This window comes from Nelumbo nucifera, chromosome 8 (genome assembly GCF_055504915.1).
Source record: "Nelumbo nucifera cultivar China Antique chromosome 8, China Antique-T2T, whole genome shotgun sequence".
In the NCBI taxonomy this organism is placed as follows: domain Eukaryota; kingdom Viridiplantae; phylum Streptophyta; class Magnoliopsida; order Proteales; family Nelumbonaceae; genus Nelumbo; species Nelumbo nucifera.
The window spans coordinates 9,765,090-9,787,077 of record NC_142656.1 but is presented as its reverse complement, the minus strand read 5'-3'; the positions used below and the strand labels follow the sequence as shown (position 1 = coordinate 9,787,077).

At 36.6% G+C, this 21,988-nt stretch overlaps 2 protein-coding genes across 4 annotated transcripts in view; one reads left to right on the top strand and one right to left on the bottom strand.

Annotated features, from left to right (window-relative positions):
* Nucleotides 1-215: 215 nt before the first annotated feature.
* On the bottom strand, nt 216-5,324 carry LOC104592156 (RNA-binding protein-like protein). Its single transcript, XM_010251369.3, has 3 exons — nt 4,992-5,324; nt 1,634-1,937; nt 216-1,096 (listed from the first exon to the last, which is right to left on the bottom strand). The coding sequence occupies exons 1-3, from the start codon at nt 5,179-5,181 to the stop codon at nt 481-483; spliced, it is 1,110 nt and encodes a 369-aa protein (XP_010249671.1). The 5' UTR covers nt 5,182-5,324; the 3' UTR covers nt 216-480.
* Nucleotides 5,325-16,717: 11,393 nt separating this feature from the next.
* The window catches only part of LOC104592155 (golgin candidate 5-like), a 57,652-nt gene continuing 52,381 nt past the window's right edge, over nt 16,718-21,988 (top strand). For all 3 annotated transcript variants that reach the window (XR_016079377.1, XM_010251365.3, XM_010251368.3), the window contains exons 1-3: nt 16,718-17,000; nt 17,383-17,590; nt 18,546-19,471. Coding sequence is in view for 2 of the 3 variants with exons in the window: in XM_010251365.3 (XP_010249667.1) it covers nt 17,449-17,590; nt 18,546-19,471 (1,068 nt within the window). In the remaining variant the exon portion in view is untranslated. The remainder of the gene's footprint in view (nt 17,001-17,382; nt 17,591-18,545; nt 19,472-21,988) is intronic.

Genomic DNA, 21,988 nt, shown 5'->3' with positions numbered 1-21,988 from the left:
CCAATAAAAAAGCCCAAGGCCCCAAGCAGCTATTATCAAGCCAAAAAGACCAAGAAAAAAAGCGTGGCTTCCCCATAAAGCTTTTTCTGGCAGCTTCTACAAAGCAGCTCGACGAAAGCGACCCGACAAAAGCTTCAACACTCCCAAACCCAAACGTACAACCCGTGGCAGGTGCCGGTGCCACTAACAGACCTCCCCTTGTGAACCCAGAGTCGGAAAATAATTAGCGCCCCAATAGCTACATATACCTCTCAAGAACATTGGATCTACAATGCAAAATCAGATGTCTCCCACTTAAAGCTAGAAGTTAAAAAAAGGCAATGTCGGTTTTTGATCGCTTTTAAATCCAACTACGAAGAGCAGAGGTTTCTGAGATAAATGATAAAAATTGGAAAAGAAAGAATGATTCCACCTATCATCAGATTCATCTAAATGTTCTTAACCGTCCGCCGAAGTCATCCATTTGATTGTTGCACCGAACTAATAAGCATCACCCATCCGTTCTCTCATCCCCCGTCGATCATCCCGCCCCCTGTCCATGTATCCATCCCGTCGATAATCCTTTGGCGGCAGTGGCGGACTCCTCATTGGGGACCTGCTCCTCTCTCTCAAATCATGTACCCATCGCCCGCGATGTGGAGGTGGTGGAGGTGGGGGAGATAGTTGGCGTCGCTCAATTCTCTCGTCATACCTCCTCCTTTCTGGAATGAAGTCCCTTCCACGGTCTCTATCGCCAATCCACTCAGGAGCTACTGGCCTATCAAACCGGTTTCTTTCCCGGTAGTCTTCCTCTTCACGATAATCCAGCCTATCCCTCCGCATGTGGTGATCTGGGAACCTTCTTTCCTGCCTATGGTGGGGTGACCCAGCTCCAAACATTCTAGGACCATCTCTACCCCAGCCACGGGGTGGAGATCTGTAGCCATTCAAGCTCCTTCCCGGAGAGCGGTCTACTGGGGGGCCAGAAAAGCGTGATGGTGGAGCATGAGGTGGTGGTGGACCTGGATAGCCCCTGCGAGGACTGTCATCGGGCCCAAAACGAAGCCTGTTGCAGTTGTTGCAGTATTCCCGCCTTGCAAAGTTCAGGTTCCCGCATCTGACACATGAAAAGAAGATGCGATAAGAAAGATAATAAACAAACAAAAAATGAAGTATGCATCAATTCACAGCCCCAACAAGGGAAGCTAAATCCGAACAAAGACACTGTAAATTTAAAAAATGAAAAAGCACACAACTGAGTTTTGCAAAGCAGCATTGCGGCAGCCAAAGGAAAAGAGTTTGTGAGTTTTGCCAAACTGCTCCAATACAAGAACTATTGCCTTTATTGGAAGACTGGATTATGGGACTGACAAGGATAAAGACACCGCACCCTAGCAAACCCAGAGTATCATTAATAATATGGATGGTTTGCATTAACCATGTAATTGATCCATAAGCAGAAAAATAGTGCAATACATGAAACTTGCTAAGTTGGAATACATAGGTCCTTGAGCATCCTTTCTGAGCAGAACCAATTGATAATAAAGGTTGGCAATTCCCCTATTATGATTCATAAGATGATAATGATATGATGGTGATGATGATGATACCATGCTCATGTCTAAACTACAAAAATTAAAATGAATGGACTTACGATGGCTCTGGACAAATCCAATCTCCTTCTCTGGGAGACACATTTGGGTTATTCCTGCTCATGCCTTCACCTCTGAACGGCCCAAGACCATATCCTGGCCCATCAAAACCTCTTCCAGATGACCTACCACCACCCCTTCCTCGGCCATAAGGGGGTGAAGAATCTCGAAATCTACCAGGACCCCTCCCACCCCTAAATCCACGACCTCGTTGTGGGCCTCCTGAATGGTCAAAATCAGAATAATAATGATGCTCGATCTTTCTATAGCGCATAGGAGAACTGGAACCTGCACGCATGCCATATCCTGAAAAGGATGCCAGTGAAGTCCAATATAAGTCAAGTGTCAATCCAATCAAAAGATCGGGCGGATTGCAATTGAGTTTATGAGAGCTGAAGCTTCATGACCCACAGAACACATCCATGACCAAATAAGTTTGCAAATAACAGCAACCTGCATTAATGGTCTCTCCCTCCATATGGGACACGAGTAGAACAAAAACAAGATATTAGTGCAGTAGATTGTAGAAAGCTCAAGAAATACCCACCAGTGTTCTCTACTTCAGAAGCAACTGGCCCAATATTAAGAGTAAATATAACTGAATTCATAATCACACCGCACCATAATGACCAGTACTCACCACAGTAAACAATAGGCCACAATCCTCATTTTTAAAAGAATCCAGTGTACCTAGGTGAAACAGCTTTATCCATCTATCCATGTAAACCATTACATGATTATAGAGTTTTAAGCCCTATGCATCTGCATACCAAACAATATCATGAATCTGTAGTACCAAATACTTTGACCATATCCCTTGGTCTCAAGCCGGGAAACTGCATTTCATCCAAATCTGACAATTGCAGATAAAAAGAATACTATATACCTAAAAACAATAACTACCTATACCAAAAAAAGACCCACATGGTAATTTGTTTGGAGATCTCATTCACGAGAAGAACCCTGCTAGCAGGGGAAGCAACAGAGAAAACTCAAATGAGAACGAACCATCAAATGGCAAGTATCCACAAGTGATAGCCAACAACCAGCACCTAAATGCAGCCAGTTCTTTTCAGAAACCATCTTGTTACCTTATCAGTTCTCTGAGCAACCCAAAAATAGCTACCCAATAAGAGTTTTAAGTAAATAGCAGTCCAAGATTAGCAGCATACCAATAACTACTTGCAGAGGAATAGTTGGTATGATCACATTTCCCAAATAATAGCTGCTTATGACTGTCTATGACTACAGATTCCTTTGGACTGGGAAAAAAGAACCTGCAGTATGGATGTTTCAAGTAAAAAAAACTCCATTTGGAATTCCATATTTCTATCCACAACTTCTGAATCAATTGCAGAATAATAGCTTTCACAGTGTTGCAAACAATTTAAACCTTCCATATATCAGGTAATTGAAGCTGCACAAGAATAAGAAGTTCCCAAATACCAAAGCTTTTCCACCTACTCTGCCACCTCCAAAAAAATTCTGTCCTGCCTTAAACTTTTATTTAATCAGCCAGATGGAACAAATTATGTAGATGATTACCAGACCACTAAGTATCAAATAGAATAACTTAAACCATGACAAATTCAGAAAATGATCATAAAACCTAAAATTGCACATGACATCAATATGTGGCTTTCCATGAATTGAAGGAGAAAGCGGATACCAAATTCTCAATATCACCAACAGGCTTCAACCAGAAATTACAAAACCCAGCTTCCCTCATAATTTCCATCAACACTATAGCATTCCTAAACCTCCATTCTTATTGAGGTGAACATGAGATGTGCTAATCGCCTAATCCTACTATTGTTTAAAACTCATAAATCATTACCAAAGACCACCTTCTCTTGTTAACAACCATTTAATAATGGCATGAATGATTTCAAAGCCTTCCCAACCCTAAACACATTAACACCTATCATCTTAAAGTAATGGCATAAACACCTTGTAGTACATATTATAACTGAGCTTTGATTTGAAGCTTGCAAGATAGTCGGAACACCAAGAGTAAATCAAATCAAAACACCTGTCTATGGCTTGAGCAGCAAAGTTGGAGAGATGCAGTTACTTAAATTACTTCAGCATCCCACAAGCTCAACATATCACACACACATTGCCATCACAGAAAATGAACAACAGCATGTCTCTCCTCGATGATCAAACACATTTTTCTCCAGATTCCCAGCCCCGCACCCAAACCAAAATTCTTTCCTCAATACCAAAGTTCTTGCACCAAGCAACTTTGAAAGCTGTAACACAGAACAGCAAAGTTCATTCTCAATTTGATTTCTTCCTCCATAAATAAGAGGTGTTAGACCCATATACTCAGCATGAAGTACAAGGCATAAATCAGTTCCTGTGAATACTATCTAATACACCAGCATAAATTTATTAGAACAAGCACTTCTATAGATGAATATTACCAGTCAAGTTACGAAAATATGAAGTCATAACAAAATATTATGCCTTAGGGGGAGTTCTTTTCATACACATAGGTGGAAAGAAACATACAGATGGGAAGGAACATAAAAAGGTAGAAGCGTAGAACAACATGCATTCTTCTTAAACTGTGTAAGGATTTCAGGTTTTGGTTAACAGCCAAAATGGTGGGTCAAAACTCCACCTTTCAAGTGACAAACATCTTGTTGTTGTTTTGGCTAGGGTAGGGATTTAGAGTAGCGAACATTTCTGGGGAGCAACTGTTACTGAGTAGTGGATCATCTCTATTGTAGTTTTTTCTTCTTGAATTGCTTTTTCCCGGCCTATAGCGAGACCATGTCCTTTATAGCCATAGGCCTTGTCTTTTGTGCATAATAATAGCATTGTGTTTTCTTGACCTTAACAAATTTTTCACGCTACTCATCAAAGGAAAACGAGAAGAAAAATGGCAATCATCATAACATGCACAAAAATAAAAATAAAAATAAATGGCAAGAAACATATAGAGATAATGTATAACACCATTTGCATCAAGCATATTACATGAGATTTTTAATTCAATTAATAAAGTACACCCAAAACATTGTCTGAAACTCAGCAAACTTAGTGTGCTTCAACCCAGCCAGAATTTGTTAAGCTGACCGAAGTGATTGATCTACGCGTCCAGAAGACGGCGCGTTCTCTGAATTTATAGATGTAACGACATGCAAGAATCATGAAGCCATTTAAAAAATAAAAAGGTTGGGCCGCTTGATTTTCTAGGGCTTGGAGAGGAAATAAGAACACAAAACCGTTGGTTTTTATAAGACCTAGCAATACAGGGAAAAGCCCTATCTTTGTATTAAAAAATAAATAAGTAAAAGTTACGAAATCTCGGAAGGGGAAATAAAAAAGGAGAACAGCCAGATACAAGACCTGAGCTTTCATGGAATCGATCCGAACGAGAATAAGGAGGATCTCTGCGGACTTCTCCAGGCTCGTAATCGCTACCTCCACCGCTCTCGGTAGGCCGGACGACGAGGCTACTCAAGTAAGGCTGATGTGTTGTCGTCCCCGCTCCCGTCGTCGTTGTCGTCGACTGATCCTTCTCTCGTGAACTCATCATTCCCTCTCTCCCTCCTTATCCCCTCAATTCGATTTGGTTTGGGGACAAACCAAGGCGAAACCCTAACTGGTGAAAATTTATTTGACGCCTGATTGATTTTGGCGCGTAGTCCATCACTCGCAGTCGCCCCATCCTCGACCGTCAAAGCGTCAACATACATATGGCTCTTATTCTTATCCCCACCTTGGCCAGCATTAGTTACTCCCCCGGTCCCCACTCCCCGCTGGTAGAGTGAAAATGAATCGCATGATTCGCATCCGATTCTCGACCGACCGGTTTGGTTTTATTAAAAAGTGAGCCTTTGCGGAGGCAATTTTTTTATAGGGAAATTTTGTGATCAGTGTAATATACACACTGATCACAAAATTTCCCTATACTTGTGTAAACTCCTTAAATTGTGTCTAATATGTTCCCATGTTAGTCGAGTGTGGTTAATACCATAATAATTTTAGTATTTTTTTATCATTTTACCCATTTTGTTTAAGTATTAAAAAAAAATAAGAAAAGGAAATGGGTTATAAAATCGAACATCAATCAACTGTTGAAGCTCTCGCTCCTCTATTTAAACTCCTACATTCAAAGATCAACTGGAACCGGAAGAAGAATTATACTACTCAAGGCTCAAGGCTTCCTCTATTTCATGAATCTCGTTAAAATGTCTCTGGATGAAAATAGGTCTAGTACAATGGCGATAATGGTGTTGACTAGCAATCAACTAACAGTAGGGACCTATCAGACATAATTTGAAAGTTCAAGGTATTGCAAAGACATGTTTTGAAGTTTGGGGGCTCACTTGACACAAACCCTAAAGTACAAGGTACTAATCAATAATTTTCCCATTTTTTATGATGATGATAGTAAATAATATTTATATAAATTTTTTATAATTATTTTATATTTTTATATGTATAAAAATATTACTATTTTATCAATATTTATTTTTGTTTATTATGATGAATATATGATATTTAAGATGTCTAAAATGCTTTCTTCCATTTGACCGGAAATGTTAAATTGTTCATTCACCACCAAACAATAAAGCAACTTCATTTTTTGGTTGGTTTTAAATTTGTATGTTATTTTCATCATCAATGAAACCAAATATTCTTTCTCAAACATATTTTTTTAATGTGGTTAATTAGACAATTAGTGTAAAATATTTAGAGATATGACTAAATGTTTTTTATATATTTTATATTTTTGTGTTTTTATTTTTTTCGTTGTTGTTATTTAATATGACATTATGGATTGACACATTTGACCTAAAAGGTTGAATTGTTGATTTATCACCAAACAAGAAAACAATTTCACTTTTTGGTTAGTTTTAACTTTTGTATTTTATTTCCATTATTAATAAAAATACAAAAACAATGTTTGTTTGTTGTGTTTAATTTTTCATGTTATTAATTTAAAATATTAGAAATGTGTCCAAATGTTTTCTACATGGTTTCTATACCTTTCGTATTTTTTTATGATTTTATGTTTTTTTGAATTTTTATTTTTTAATTATTAGATCAATGGTTGACACATATAACCCGAAATATTGAATTGTTGACCCAATTGTTGATTTATCACCAAACAAGAAAACAATTTCACTTTTTGGTTAGTTTTAACTTTTGTATTTTATTTCCATTATTAATAAAAATACAAAAACAATGTTTGTTTGTTGTGTTTAATTTTTCATGTTATTAATTTAAAATATTAGAAATGTGTCCAAATGTTTTCTACATGGTTTCTATACCTTTCGTATTTTTTTATGATTTTATGTTTTTTTGAATTGACCCACCATCACGAAAATATTTTCATTTTTTTGGTTGGTTTTTAATTTTTTATTTTATTTTCAACATCAATAAAAACAAGTATTATTTATCACATGTCTTTTTATTGGACATTATTAATTTAAAATATCAGATAAGTGCCTAAATGTTTTTTTTTACAAATGTCTATATTTTCATATAATGTCTTTGTGTTTTTAGTTCTTTTACTTTTTATTTAAGTAGGGGTGTTATAGTCAAAATGAAGATTTAATGACTGACAGTGGGAGTTAATACCTTACTTATAAGATTTAATGAGAATAATTTGAATGAGTGGTTGTTCAAATTACATTTATGTATTTGCAAATTGAAAGTGGCCAAATAAAAAGAAAAACAAAAAAAAAGAATATATATTTTAGTCAAGCAAAAGTTTCACCTCATTTACACTTTTAATAATAGTATAGATATAGATAGATGTTGTTTGGCAAAAAAAGGGACGGAGGTAGAAAATGGACTAGGAAAATGCAACAATAATGGGGATGCGTTGTTAGAACTAGATCAAAAGTGTCCCAACATTATTTGAATTAGGCAATCCACCATTCAATATATATGAAGTTATGAACATCAACAAGTTTTTTTCTTTCTATCTACTTTTTTCTATAACGTAAAACTTATTATCAGTAGTGATAGTCATTGTTCGTGGTTTTCTTCTCAAGAACCTAGGAACCATTGCATCCAGGTTTCCTTCCATGATAAGTATACCTGTGGGGTCCAGAAGGAGGAGGAACCCGTACAACTGGATTAGAAATGGAGACCAACGCTAGTATGCAAATTTTAACGGAGAAGAAAGTTAACCACAATGGACTTCAAGCTATGTTGACGTAGGCTTAGGGAAGCAGACAAGGTATGACAGTAAGTATTACAAAATATCCGAACAATTATGCGGTTATAACTAAGCTGACATGTCAGTACAAGTGGGCCAAGTGGGTTAACTTAATTATATATATGTATCAGTTCACAAGTGAATAATAACAAGAGAGTATTATCCTCATCGCATGTTGTGTTGAGATTTGCATTTTCTCATCGCAAACTTTTTCCCATATCACATATCCGTGTTTTGTCATGGTATCAGAGCGATGACCACACTTGTTGTGATCTTGACTGATTTTTCTCCAGATTCTTGACTAATTCCTCCACCTCTGGCTTTTGATTTCTCAAAACTCAAATTATTGATCTCCGATGAATCCGTTTTACTTTCTTGAATTTCTTTGGCAACCTTTGTTTTTAATCATGAATTCATATATGAGTTTTGAATCTCCACACTACCTCCATATCTCGGATAATCTGGGGACTATGTTTGTTTCTTGTCTCATAATATGGGAAACTATCCCACCTGGTCTAGAGCTATGCATAATGCATTACGGGCAAAGGATAAGTTTGCCTTTGTCGACGAAACACTGGAACGACCTGAATCTTCCACGGTAGAATGATGAATTTGGGACAAATGCAATTCCATGGTGATTTCATGGATCTTTAATTCCCTAGCTCATGAACTCCATGATAACATTGCATATGTTAATATCGCCAGAGATATTTGGCATGATATTGAAGAAAGATTGGCATAAGGAATACTAGTTGAAACGTGATCTATCAACATTGCACTAGGGCAATCTCTCTGTCGCCTCATACTTCACCAAACTAAAAGGACTGTTTAACGAGTTAGCAATTCTTGCTCCTCTTCCTGATTGTAGTTGTGGTGTGACAAAAGGAATTGTCGTAGAACGCAAGAGGGACAAACTTAACCAATTCTTGATGATTCAATGAGGTGTTCAGCAATATCCGTTCCAACATCATAGCTATTGAACCACTCCCAACCATCAATCGAGCTTATGGTCTAGTGCTTCAAGAAGAATGGCATCAGTCCATACTACTAACCAAAAGTTTAGTTATCCCAGAGGCCGTTGCTTTCTTTGTTCCACGAACCATTGATCGATCTGCTCATCCCAGCTAAAATGCAAGCACTGTAAGTGGACATGTCATATCAAGGGATGTTGTTATGAGTCACATGGCTACCCAAAAGGATGGGAAAAAAAAAGAAGCTAGGATGTGGTCCAAAATAAAGTTCCCCAACGAACATTTGTACCACGATGATCGGGTCTTTACTTGAAAACAAATATTCATCTATATCTATGACTTGCTTGACTCCATAACAATATAATAATCTCATGAGGTTACTCGATGTTGATACTTCAACCATTTGTGCCTCTAATGCAACTAGTAAGACTTCATTTCCTTTTAATAACATAACGCCCACTGTTTGAAATCATTGGATACTTGATAGTGGGGCATCCGATCACATTGCATCTACTTTATCTTTGTTCTTGGACATGACCTCACTATTCTCTACCACCATAGTTCATTTGCCGAATGGATACACCTTTCTAGCCAATCATAAAGGGTCCATTATGTTGGACTCAAATCACATTGTGATGATGTATTATACATTCCCGAGTTTAAATTTAATCTCTTGTCCATTAACAAACTTACGCTCCAATTGTGATGTACTATTGTATTATCTTCTGCTTCTTATACACTTTAGGACACAACTTCGATAAATCTAATTGGCAAGGGGGTGTTGCATAATGAAATCTGATGTAGCGCAATCCGGTCACTCCTAGCTGGCGCTCGTGTGGCTCCTGAGAGGTACCTGAGACGAGAGGAAAAAAGAAGAACTCCCGGGGGGTTTCCCGACGGGAACGCTCCGATGTTTAAGTTAGTATTGAGTGCAAGAAGCAAAAGGAGAACGAAGGCTGAGTGCAGGTTACGCAGGTGATTCGAAGATCCCTTGTTCCTTGAGAATAAGCCCCTTATAGCTGAATTTCGTTGCTTCAGGCCCTCTGACCTCTGACAGGGCAGGTATAACCGCCACTGTCAGTCTGCCACAGCCGTTACAGGCAGGGCTGAGGTGGCACGCATGGGACCGTTGTGCAGGGTACGTGTCTGTCAGGTGTGGGACACCTTTCTAAAGGTGGCAGGCGCGGCGAGGGGGACATGCCTGCTGTCCACAGGTTTGTCGGGTACAGCGGTCGGGCAGGAAGCCCTCCTATGGTATACCGAACTGTTCTCCTACGAATTACCCTGAGCTGGGCTGTCCTTTGACTGACGGGCTGCTTGTAGCCGGTTATGCCGAGCTAGCCGACCTGAGGTCTTTGTGCCTTGGCTCGTCCGGAGAAGAATTGGTGCGTTATTGCTTGGGAGTGGCCCGAGGTCCATTGGGAGGAGCTCGGGTCTCAAAAGGGGTCAGGGTGCCCCGAACTCGAGACCCCCCAAAGTTCCTTAACCCCGGGGAGGAGGTGCGGGCAAGGCGGCTTTCGGCGAGTAGTTTACCTGCCGAGTTGCCGTGCTGAACTCAGCGAGACTTTCCCTCCGAGTTGTGCTCACGTCCGTTGCGTTATCATGATGAGTCACTGTTTGAGCAAGGTCACACCCACGTGTACCTGAGCTACAAGGTCGGGCCAAATCACCCTCCATCAATTGCCCCCCACTCCCTGCGCTGGCGGCGGTGACCCAGCGCGGGGAGGTCATGACGCGCCGGGTGGATTTGGCATCGGTATTTAAGCTGCGTTGTCGCGCGTTCCGTCTAGCTGTACCGGTCTAGCGCCCGGCTCAACCAAAAAGAGATTCGAGTCGCATCCGGATTACACACGGACTTCACGCGACTTGGACTTCGCGGACGTAAAAAACGCGCTAAATCGTTTTCGCCTCGAAGAACCCACGGTCGCGGCTATAAATAGGGGGTTCCTTGGCCATTTTCTTCGCCACAAAGCTTTCGTCGTTAGCGTTTGAGCTCACGCCAGGGGTCTCTTAGCTCAGGTCCTCCAATTCGTTTTGTTATTCCAATACGGTTGCGTTTCTTTGGTGAGTCCTCCCGAGCTTCCTTTTCCCTTCTAGTTTGTTTTTTTCTTTTAGTTCGGTATGTTGTCTAGTGTGGACAGTCTCATCGACGAGCCCATTGTTAACAGTCCCCATGAGAACCCGCTCATTGTTAATGATGCATCGATACCATCCAATTATGATTTGGATAGATTATCCACAAACCTAATGCAACATCCTCAACATGCTAAGCACTTTCCATCTCACCTTCGTGACTATGATTACATTTTACCCATCTCCCTCTCCAACACCATTGCTAAACCCCCTTACCAGTTGAGCCCACCACTTACTCCCAGGCTGCACATGACCCCAATTGGTGCAAGGCCATGGAAATTGAGATTGATGCATTGGAGCATAACCAAACATGGTCCATTGTGGACATACCACATGAAAATAAACCAATAGGATCCAAATGGGTGTATAAATTGAAACTTCGTGCTAATGGAATCATTGAGCGCTATAAGGTGCAACCAGTGGTTAAAGGTTACGTACAGATCGAGGGCCGCGATTATCATGATACATATGCCCCTGTGGCCAAACTTGTAACTCTACGATGCCTTATCACCATTGTTGCTATAAAAGGATGGGAACTACATCAGTTGGATGTGACTAACGCCTTTTTACATGGCAACTTGTCCAAGGAAGTATATATGACCATTCCTTTGGGTTTTCCTAAACATGCTAAAAACAAAATTTTTAAACTACAGAAATCTCTATATGGGCTCAAACAAGCATCTCACTGCTGGTTTGATAAATTTGTTACTGCCCTAAGGAACTATGGTTTTACCCAAGGTTCAAAACATTGATACGCTCGATACGCTGGTATGGGCGTATCGGGCGAATTGATACAACTTTTGATGCTTTTTTATTTTTTATTTTTTATTTTTTTCACAATCGGTTTAGGGCTCCTCCACCCTATGCACCGGTCAAACCCTAGATACATCCATTGTAAGGGCGTATCAGAGGGGTCATGGAATGATACGTATCGGTCGATACATGTCGATACTTTGAACCTTGGTTTTACCCAACCAGTCATGAACTACTCATTATTTATCTCAAACCATTCAGATCAATTTGTGGTTGTCCTAGTGTATGTTGATGATCTAGTCATCACTGGGAATGATGTTGCCCACACTGATAATCTTAAGACATATCTCCATGATTGTTTTCATCTCAAAGATATTGAGCCCCTCCACTACTTTCTTGGGCTTGAGGTCACACGTTCTAATTATGGAATTTTTGTATGCCAACATACGTATGCCATGGACATCATCACTGAAATAGACATGATTAATTGCAAGCTTGCATCTCATCCTATGGAGCAACATAAACAATTTGTTGACATGGATAGCCCGCCATTGACTGATCGAGCCCAATACCGATGGCTCATTGGCCGCCTCATTTACCTTACCATCACTAGGCCTGAATTGACTTTTATAGTTCACATGTTGTCACAATTTATGCATGATCCTCGTGAAGAACATATGCAAGCTACCATTCGCATTGTACGTTACATCAAAGTAGCTCCAGCTCAAAGAATTTTCTTCTCTACATTTACTTATTGCACCCTTATAGGTTATTGTGATTGGGCCATATGTCCACTTACATGGAGATCAACTACGGGATATGTCACCATGCTTGGAACATCTCCCCTATCATGGAAAACAAAGAAACAAGCCATTGTTTCTTGATCCTCCACAAAAGTTGAGTGCCGCATCATGGCAATGGCTACAAGTGAATTAGTATGGCTTAAGTGCATTATTCGTGACCTTGGTATTACCTTACAACAACCTATTAAACTTCACAGTGATAGCCATGCAACTATCCACATTGCAACAAATCCCATCTTTCATGAGCGGATGAAGCACATTGACATTGACTGCCATTTTGTTCGGGAATACGTCCAAAAGAATGACAACTCTGCCATCTCTCCACTAAGTCTCAATCGGATGATATACTTACTAAAGCTCTAGGGGCTGGCCAATTTCATTTTCTTGTATGCAAGTTGGGTGTCACTGCATCTACGACTTAGGGGGGTATTACAGAATATCCGAACAGTTAGGCGGTTATAACTAAGCTGACGTGGCAGTACAAGTGGGCCAAGTGGGTTAACTTAATTATATATATGTACCAGTTCACAAGTGAATAATAACAAGAGTCTTCTCCTCTTCGCATGTTGTGCTGAGATTTGCATTTTCTCATCACAAATTTTTTTCCCATATCACATCTCTGTGTTTTATTAGTAAGTGACCCTATTGATGACCGCTTTATCTTATTTTTTAACTTCAAGTCCCTTCTAAAAAGATTATGGGAGAGAGAACCATGGTCTTTCCAAAATCAATTGATCCTAACCTAGGGATGTAGGTATATAGTGGTTACTAAGACCATCAGAGTACAGAGGATGTCAGACCAACACTACTCGGATGCCTGCGATAAATCCATGAACTCATCACACGTTTGCGATGAGTTCATAACTCATCGCAAATCAACAAGGAACTCATACCCAAAATAGGTTGCAATGAGCTTTGGCCTACACGGATCTACGCTGAATCTTAGACACGCGTGAATTTGCGATAAGCTTTAGACACGTGCAGAACTCGTGATTAACTTCAAACATGTATGGAATTACTGTAGAGCAGGAATGAATATTAGATACACGTGCGTCTTTAAATTACGCATGACGGGATGCCCCACAGCACGGGCCTAGTAAAGACGAGCGATGCAAATAATGATGTCATCTATGCCACATCAGTTTAAAAGGGATACAAAAAATAAGTAACATGCGTAGAGAATCCTTAAGGGAAAGAAAACCCTATCTTCGAAGGATCTTGCTGGACACGTGGCGAAACCCCAATAATGCTCCAACATAAAGGAAATGCCCCATTTTCTAATAGGAAATGTCTCATTTTAAGTCATTCTTATAGCTTTGGCTTTCTCTCTATAAAAAGGGAGAGCAACTCTTCCATAGGGGAGACAAGAGGGATCAGATGATCTTAACATAGGGTTTTTGAGACATGGACTCTCCCTTATCTCCTATCTTTTTCTCTCTTCCCCATGTCCTCTTTCTTTACCGTCGCCTTCTTTGGACCTTTAGAGAGTTGACCAACCTCCATATCCTTATCATGGTACCTACACATGAGTTACACTTGGTTTAGTCCAGTCCATTTACAAAATGTCACGTTGCATGCAACTTGGGTGGGTTAGGTCAATATGAGGATTAATCCAAGCCTAATCCAAAGTCTTAAACCTTGAGTTTGGGCTTAGATTAATTTAAGTATGACTAAAAAAAGTTAACTATAGATCAATTTAATAATGACTATAGCCTAATTTTATATATTTAATGATATTTAAGTATTTTAAATATTTAAATGATATTTACAAAAAATTGAAACATTTAATCATTAATAAAGTAAATTTAAATAAAATAAAACATTAACAGATAATATGGAAAAATAATTATTTTATTAAATAATTAGCAATAATTCATGATGTTGTTAAAAATATTAATATAATTAATCCAAATTACTAAATTACTAAATTAGTAAAACATTTTTGTAACAAATTATTAAACTAAAAATTTAATTATTTTAAACAACATTGCATTCTTTCTTTAGTTACAAGTTTTAGTTATTTCACTTTCCTTGATAAACCCCATACATCATGAGTCTCACTAGTAATATAACATAAAATAATCTATATCTATACTACTTTAAAAAGTATGAATAGCCTCAATAATACTTCTAGAATTTTTTGAGGACAAAATTTGCCCCTCCATATTTAAATTTATTGATAAAAAAATAGGGCAAATAGGGTAATTGGTTATTGATATTAAATGACTTGAAAATAGGTAATTTTAAGATATTCAATGTATTCAGTTCCCTCTCATTAAATCCAACATTTAAGGTATTAACTTGCATTCACCTTCATTGAATCATATATTTAAGGCATTTTTGTTTCTTCTCATCATTAAATTTTATTAATTAAATCCATATACAATAAATTAATAATTTCAATAAAACAAAAACTTATACCTTGAAAAAAGTGTTTTCATCTAGGTGGTGGTAAGAAATTATATCATTTTGGGCCAAATGGGACAATCCATGTTGTCACAATTAAATAATAAAATTAAAAAATAGATAAAATGTGAAAAAATATAGAGATTAAAAAAATGAGATTTTTTTTAACATCATATATTTGGTATATTAAACAATAATAGGTATGATAAATAAGAAATGATTTTATTAATAATGGAAATGTAATGCAAAATTTTAAATTAATTGGAAATAAAACAATTTCCCTATTTTAACTCATCAAATCTCATATCTAAGGTATATTCTCTCATTAAATTCCATATTTAATATATATTTTTCTCATCATTAAATTATACTAATTAAATCCATAACATTAATTTTAATAATATAAAAATAAATATTTAAGAAAAATGAATTAAAAAACAAAACCATTTTCTTACCTCCCGTGGTGGGTAAGCAATTCTACCATATGGGGTCAAATGGGTGGTTAATAAATAATATCATAATATCATAATAAAATAAATTAAATATATAATAAAAATACAAATAAAAAGAATTGGGCATATCTCTAATATCGTATGTTCATTATACACAAAAATAAGTATGAAATGTAAGAAGTATTCTTATTAATGTTGAAAATGGAATGCCAAATTTAAAATCAACCTATAAATGAAATGATGCCATAGTCAAATAATAAAATTTTTAAAAACAAAAAAGAAACAAAGAATCACAAAAATAAAAAAAAAACAAAGAAACATTTGGGCACATATCTAATGTTATATATTTATCAAAAAATAAAAATATTGGATACATATTTAATATTACACATTCGTTATATTGAACAAAAATAAGTATTATACATAAGAAATAATTTTATGAGTGATAGAAATGTAATACAAAATTTAATGTCAACATTGAAATCAAACTATTTTTCTTTTTGGGTGGTGGGTTAATGGTTTGGATCAAATGGACTAGTCGATAATATGATATCTAAATAGTAACTCTTTAAAAAATAAAAAAGTACAAGTAATCAAAAGAATATATTACAAATTATATATTAATTATGTCAGACAAAAATTAAGTATGATAAGTAAAAATTATTTATATAATGTAGGTGAAATATATATTATTTAAAACTAATCTGAAGGAAAAACTATTTTTTTATTTAGATGGTGGATTAATGGTCCAACTTTTAAAAGAAACTTATGATGCCATAATTGAATAATAAATATTTAATAAAAAGATAGAACACAAAGAATGAAAAAGTGTAGAATTTTGTTGAAAGCATTTGGAAATATTTTTAATGGTATATATTCATCATATTAAATAAACATAATTTTTAAAGTAAAAATTATTTTTATTTATGATAGAAATAGAATACAAAATGTTAATAATAATAATGACAACAGCAACAACAACAATAATAACAACAACAATAAGAATAATAATAATAAGTGTTATTATAATTTAAAATTTATTGTACAACAAGCATTTAAGTTTAGTTTTAATCATATTGTTACTTTTGTTAATTTTCAATTTCTATATTAAATGTATCTAAAATTCAAATAATTAATATGAAAAAAAAATTTTAATGCATGTACTTAATTACTATATTATATATCAATTTACTAGTGTATATATATATATGTATATTATTTTATGTACGCACGCATATTATTTTATGTACGGGCCGGGCCAGGTTGAAATAATCACCCTTACCCTTCTAAGGGGGAAACTATAAAAGTTGTAAATATTTGGGGTCCATATGAAAAAACTAATATTTTATAACCACACGCGTGTAAAAATTTCGGATGAAACAAGTTGATCCCGATTCCCGAGTCATGAAATGAACCGTCCAAAGTTTTTCTCTTGAAAATGCTCTGTTTCATAGTTCATAGTTCATACTTATTGAAAGCTCATCTCTTCGAAAAGTTTAGGTAGAAATTAGCGAAGTTAGCCGTATCTCTGCTTCAGTGCTTCTATAATCCTAAGTATTTATGTTTAGGCTACGTGGCGATCGCATTTAATTTGCCAGTAGACACAATCTCTGACGTATAGGTTGGATTCAGGTTCTCACTTCATTGATCTGATCTGAGCCAAGGTATCTACCTTTTTATTTTCTTTTTTTTTGGCGCCAATTTTCTCTGAATCACATAAACGAATTCCATACGTACTCTCTCAACTGATATTCCTTAGAATTACATGATTTTAATTAGGATTCGACATTTTTGTATGTTACCTGATCTCTTTATTTTTCCACACAAAGAAAAAGGAAGAACGGTGAACCATTAGAATTCGATGAACTACGGATTCTTGGATCATTTTTGTGTTGCTCCATGTATTTGATTTGCTCGATCTTTACCTGTATGTACACGGAATTCTGTCACCTGCAAGAAAAAAGTTTTGGACTTTGGTTTTCATTTAGATGAAACTTTTGTCACTGGTCTTTACTTTATGTTTTTGTTGTTTACATGTATTAACAGGATTTCAGTGCGTCTGATCCGAGAACTTTGCTCTTGGATCGAGCGAGTTAAGTTATCCCTTAAAGAATGGCGTGGTTGGGGAAGGTCTCTCTGGGGGGCTTCCCAGATCTAGCCGGGGCAGTGACAAAGCTTAGTGAGAGCGTGAAGAATATAGAGAAGAATTTTGATAGCGCTCTTGGTTTGGAGGATAAGTCTGATACGGGTGAAAGTAAGATTTACTGACTGTAAATTGGAAATGTTACTAGTTATTTCCATGTGAATAATTTGACATCGTGGGGAGTTTGTAAAGTGATATGAAACATGTGAGCAAACAAAGAACCTTTTGCAGACTGATCGAGAAAAACTGCACAGGGTCTTTGTCAAACAATTCAGTTCCCAACTCACTCTCACTCCAACAATTCTATTGATCACGTGTCTTGGAATGATTACTTTAGGAACTTTCTATGTACAAATCTTCAATTGCCCTTTGATAATGTAGGCAGGATTTTTCTGGTTCCCTCGCTTGTTGCATCATTTGATAGTGGTTCTTTATATATTTTCTTCTCATATGCACACTGGATGCCTTGTGGAATCCCCCAAAAATTTGATTTTGATTGGCATATCTTGAAATTCAGTGTATTATACAGCTTGAAAATTGATACAAATATCCTACAAAAAGAGCCAAAAAAACACAAGAGAATCCATTGCCATTGTGTTAATATAGTGGCATGTGAAATTCAAGGTTTTAAATTTTGTAATTCAGCCATTTTGAATCCATGGTCTGTAATAAAGTTTTTCCAACTATCAGGTGAAACTTTTGTATTAATTATTTCATTAATATTTTTAGTATTTAATAATATATTTATTGAATATTTTATATCATTTTACTAACTTTCCAAAGTTGTGATTGAAATAAATGGCCAAAATCCCAAAATTTTGGATGAGATTTAGAAATTTCAGCCAAAGTTATTTTTGGATTGATATATTTCCTATGTTGTGTTAGTGGCATTCTCTGAAACTGAAAATTCATGAAATTTCACCATGATTTAAAACCATGGAGAAATTTAAAGAGTTGCATATAATTCTTATAGTAGCTATAGATCAAATTTGAGATTCCTTTATCTTTTTGGGCAGTATGTGTACTAATTTTGCATTTTTATCTTGCAATCTCTTTGGACTATTAGCTTCAGGACCATGGTCTTCAGCAACAGACAGGAAAGCACTATTTGAACCAGTAATGTCATTTATAGGGCACAAAGTTGAAGAAAATTTTACTGAACCTTTGGAAAAAGCTGAGTCTTCAGTCCAAGAAAAAGAAAGGACTGAGAGTGATGCAGTCAGTCCATCTTCCACTGAACAAATTGTTTCTGCTAAGAAAGAAAACGAAGCACTTGAAGTCAAGGAGGAAAGCGAGCATACACACAGTGAAGAAAGCATGAATAATGTAGTTTCAGATCCCAGGGAAACCAAAAAGGATCCACAATCGTTGACAATGAGAATGGATGATACCATTACTGGGACTGCTGAAACAACAAGGGACTCCTTAAATTCCCTCCAGAAGAAAGAAAGCTTGGAAGTGGGACTTCATGAAGAACCACAATTGCTCGGAACCCAGTTAATAATGGATGAAGTAGAACAAGCTGAGGCAAATGTTCTCCCTCCACCAGGGGAGTCATCTTCTGCTATTTATTTGAGTGAAGGTCTGGATGAGCAAAAGACGAAGGCAGAAGTGATTGATGAGGAGAGTCCTATTGTAAAAATTGAGTCTTTGCATGATCAAGATGTTGGAGCTGAGACTGAGACCTCTATTTCAAGTTCCACTGGTATTGTCAAGGATGATGATTCCAGGGAACCCTATGATAATCAGTTGCCAAATGCCCAGGCTCCAGATATGGCTTCTGAATCTGTTTCTCATACTGGCGAATTACTCAGTGGCATGGTTGAAACAAACCAACACGCTAATAATTTTGAGATTGATACTAAAGAGCAACATTTAAACTCTAGAACCAACATATCAGATACTGTAGATTCTGTGGTTGAAATGGAGAAGATGAAAATGGAAATGAAAATGATGGAAGCTGCACTGCAAGGGGCTGCAAGACAAGCTCAGGTATTTCAAATGCCTCACACTATATTCATTTTGCATTTGAATACTGCACAAAATGGGAAGATGTACAAAAGAAGATTTCTTTAATGAAATCTGGTTACCTTTCTCTCTCTCTCTCTCAAAAAAAAAGAATATTGAACAAAATGTTGTGCTCTTATGTAAATTCTTGCTTGATCTAATATTCTTTTTCTAATCATTAATAAATTAATACAAAGTTAAAGAGAAAAAAATACCAGATATCTAGAGAGAAACAGACTGATAAAGAAACAAATGGAGATGTGCATAGGGGCACAAAGGAAAAAAAAAAAAAGAAAGCAAAGGCAGAAAGAAAAAACCTTCAAAATCTCCTGAGTGAAACATTAGTCTCTCTCTCTCTCTCACACACACACACACACAGAGAAGCTCACACCTTCACAAATACAATGCGTGCATTTTATGCTCAATCCAGTGTCTGCCCACATGTAGACATTCTTTGTTAGACACCTGGTAGAGCCAGGAGTGTTACATGTATTGGCACAATTGGTAGCTATGCATGTTCCCATCCCACCTACCGATGGAGCAGCTTTCTGACCAACAGTCCCTGCCACATGTCTAAAAAGTTTTCTGCTTTTCCATTATTATATTAAAAAGCTGATGCTCTCAATGTCTAACATCAAGTTGTCAATCCACATAGTTTGGCATCTGATTTAAGGCCTGAATTGGTATTTAAGCTTCCATCTTTTATACATGTTTTTCTTATTCTTCTACTATTTTTTCTGTTAATTTGCAACTATTCTCTACTACAATATCAGATTTCATCTCCTTAAACCATTATCCGTTCTTCTCTATTGCTTTTCTGAATTTTCTGAAATCGTTAGGTCACATTACATCATTTTTTTTTTATGATAGTTTAGACCTGAATTCTTTCATTATTGACCAGTCCACTCCAATAGGATTTTTCTCCTTTTTTCCCTACATTGAGAGCTATCAACTTGAAACTTACATGATGGAATGGTGCTATGACCAATTCTCTCTTCAAGTATTTAAACGGGCAGTGATCCAATTTTACAGATGTCTTCATAGATATATCAGTTGATTAAGAAATTCCACTATATATGTATGTATATAATCTTTATATGTATATTTATAGATATCTTTTGCTACTACTTCCTTGTTTTATTTGTGCAGTATTGATTGAAATCTATATCTTGTACAACACGTAACTTAATGACATTGAAATGATTTGAACAATCTGACCCTCTGTTTTCTTGTTGTATACTTCTCTTAAGGTAATGCATATAGCGTATATTATATACATGTCATGATGTCAAAAAGCATAAGAGTACATGAGAGGATGTAGATTGATGAAGAAAATATAGACACTCAGCTTCCCTACTACTACTGCCCAAAAATTCTCAAGTGGGAGTGGAGCTCTCACCACATTAGAAAGCTTTCTTTATTCCTGAATTTGGAGGATTAACAATAATGTTCATTACCCTAGAAATCCATATGATCTAAACCCTCAAGGCTCAAGCTTGCCAAGGAATCCAAATGTCATTACATAGAGTACTAGACACCATGATCCATTCCACATTCTTTGGCACCGTTGGATGACATTGGTTGCGTCCCCTTCAATGGTCAAAGATGAACTATGCGATTACATGGCAATCCCAATAACGAGTGCATGCACTCCTGTCCCTGAAATTGATAGAGTAAGCAAAACACCTTTTCCCTCACATATGATACCTTTGTCATCAAATATCCCATTTACGGGGGATGCGTTAAAAATAAAAGTAAAAAAAAAATCTATCGAGTGGATAGCTTAGATTTTACAATATTTTGCCTTCCATTTATTTATTTATTTATTTTTCTGGGTTTGGAAAGTAAGATCTCTTTGGGTGATAAAAAGAAAAATAGAAATGATTGTCCTTAGTTCGAACTATTTATGATTATCCTCTGTGCATGTATAAACCTACAAATAACTTTGTTTGGATACAAATTCATTTATCTGGTGAGAATAACTCTCTCAGAGCTTAAATTGTTTGCTCTGTTTCAAGGGTTTTAGAGTTCTCCTTGGGCTGTAGTGGGATTGCAGTGCAGCGTGATTTCCATGTTGCAATTGGATGCAGTGTCCAGAGAACTGGACCGGTTGGAAAAACCATGACCTGGTCCACTGGCTGGTTTGGTTAGGCTCTAAAAATTGAGGGTTAGAAAACTGGCCATAATTGGCCAACCAAGTTGGTGAACCAGTCCTGGTTTCATAAAATCGGCTGGTTTTTATTCAGATGAATTTCAATGTATATGAAAACTTCTGTTTTGGGCTTGTTAGCGTAGGGGTATTTCTGTCTTTATACCTTGATTGATGTTGCTGATCTGTAATGTTGTGTTGAAACATGTGCTCTTAACTTAAGTAAGGGCACATAGGTCTTTTCAGTCATGTTTTAATAATAATATAAATACTTACTGGCTGACTGGGAGAAGTTAAGTTGACTCTTTCAGTTCAAACCAGAATTCTCTCTTCTCTCTTTCTCACTCTCTCAC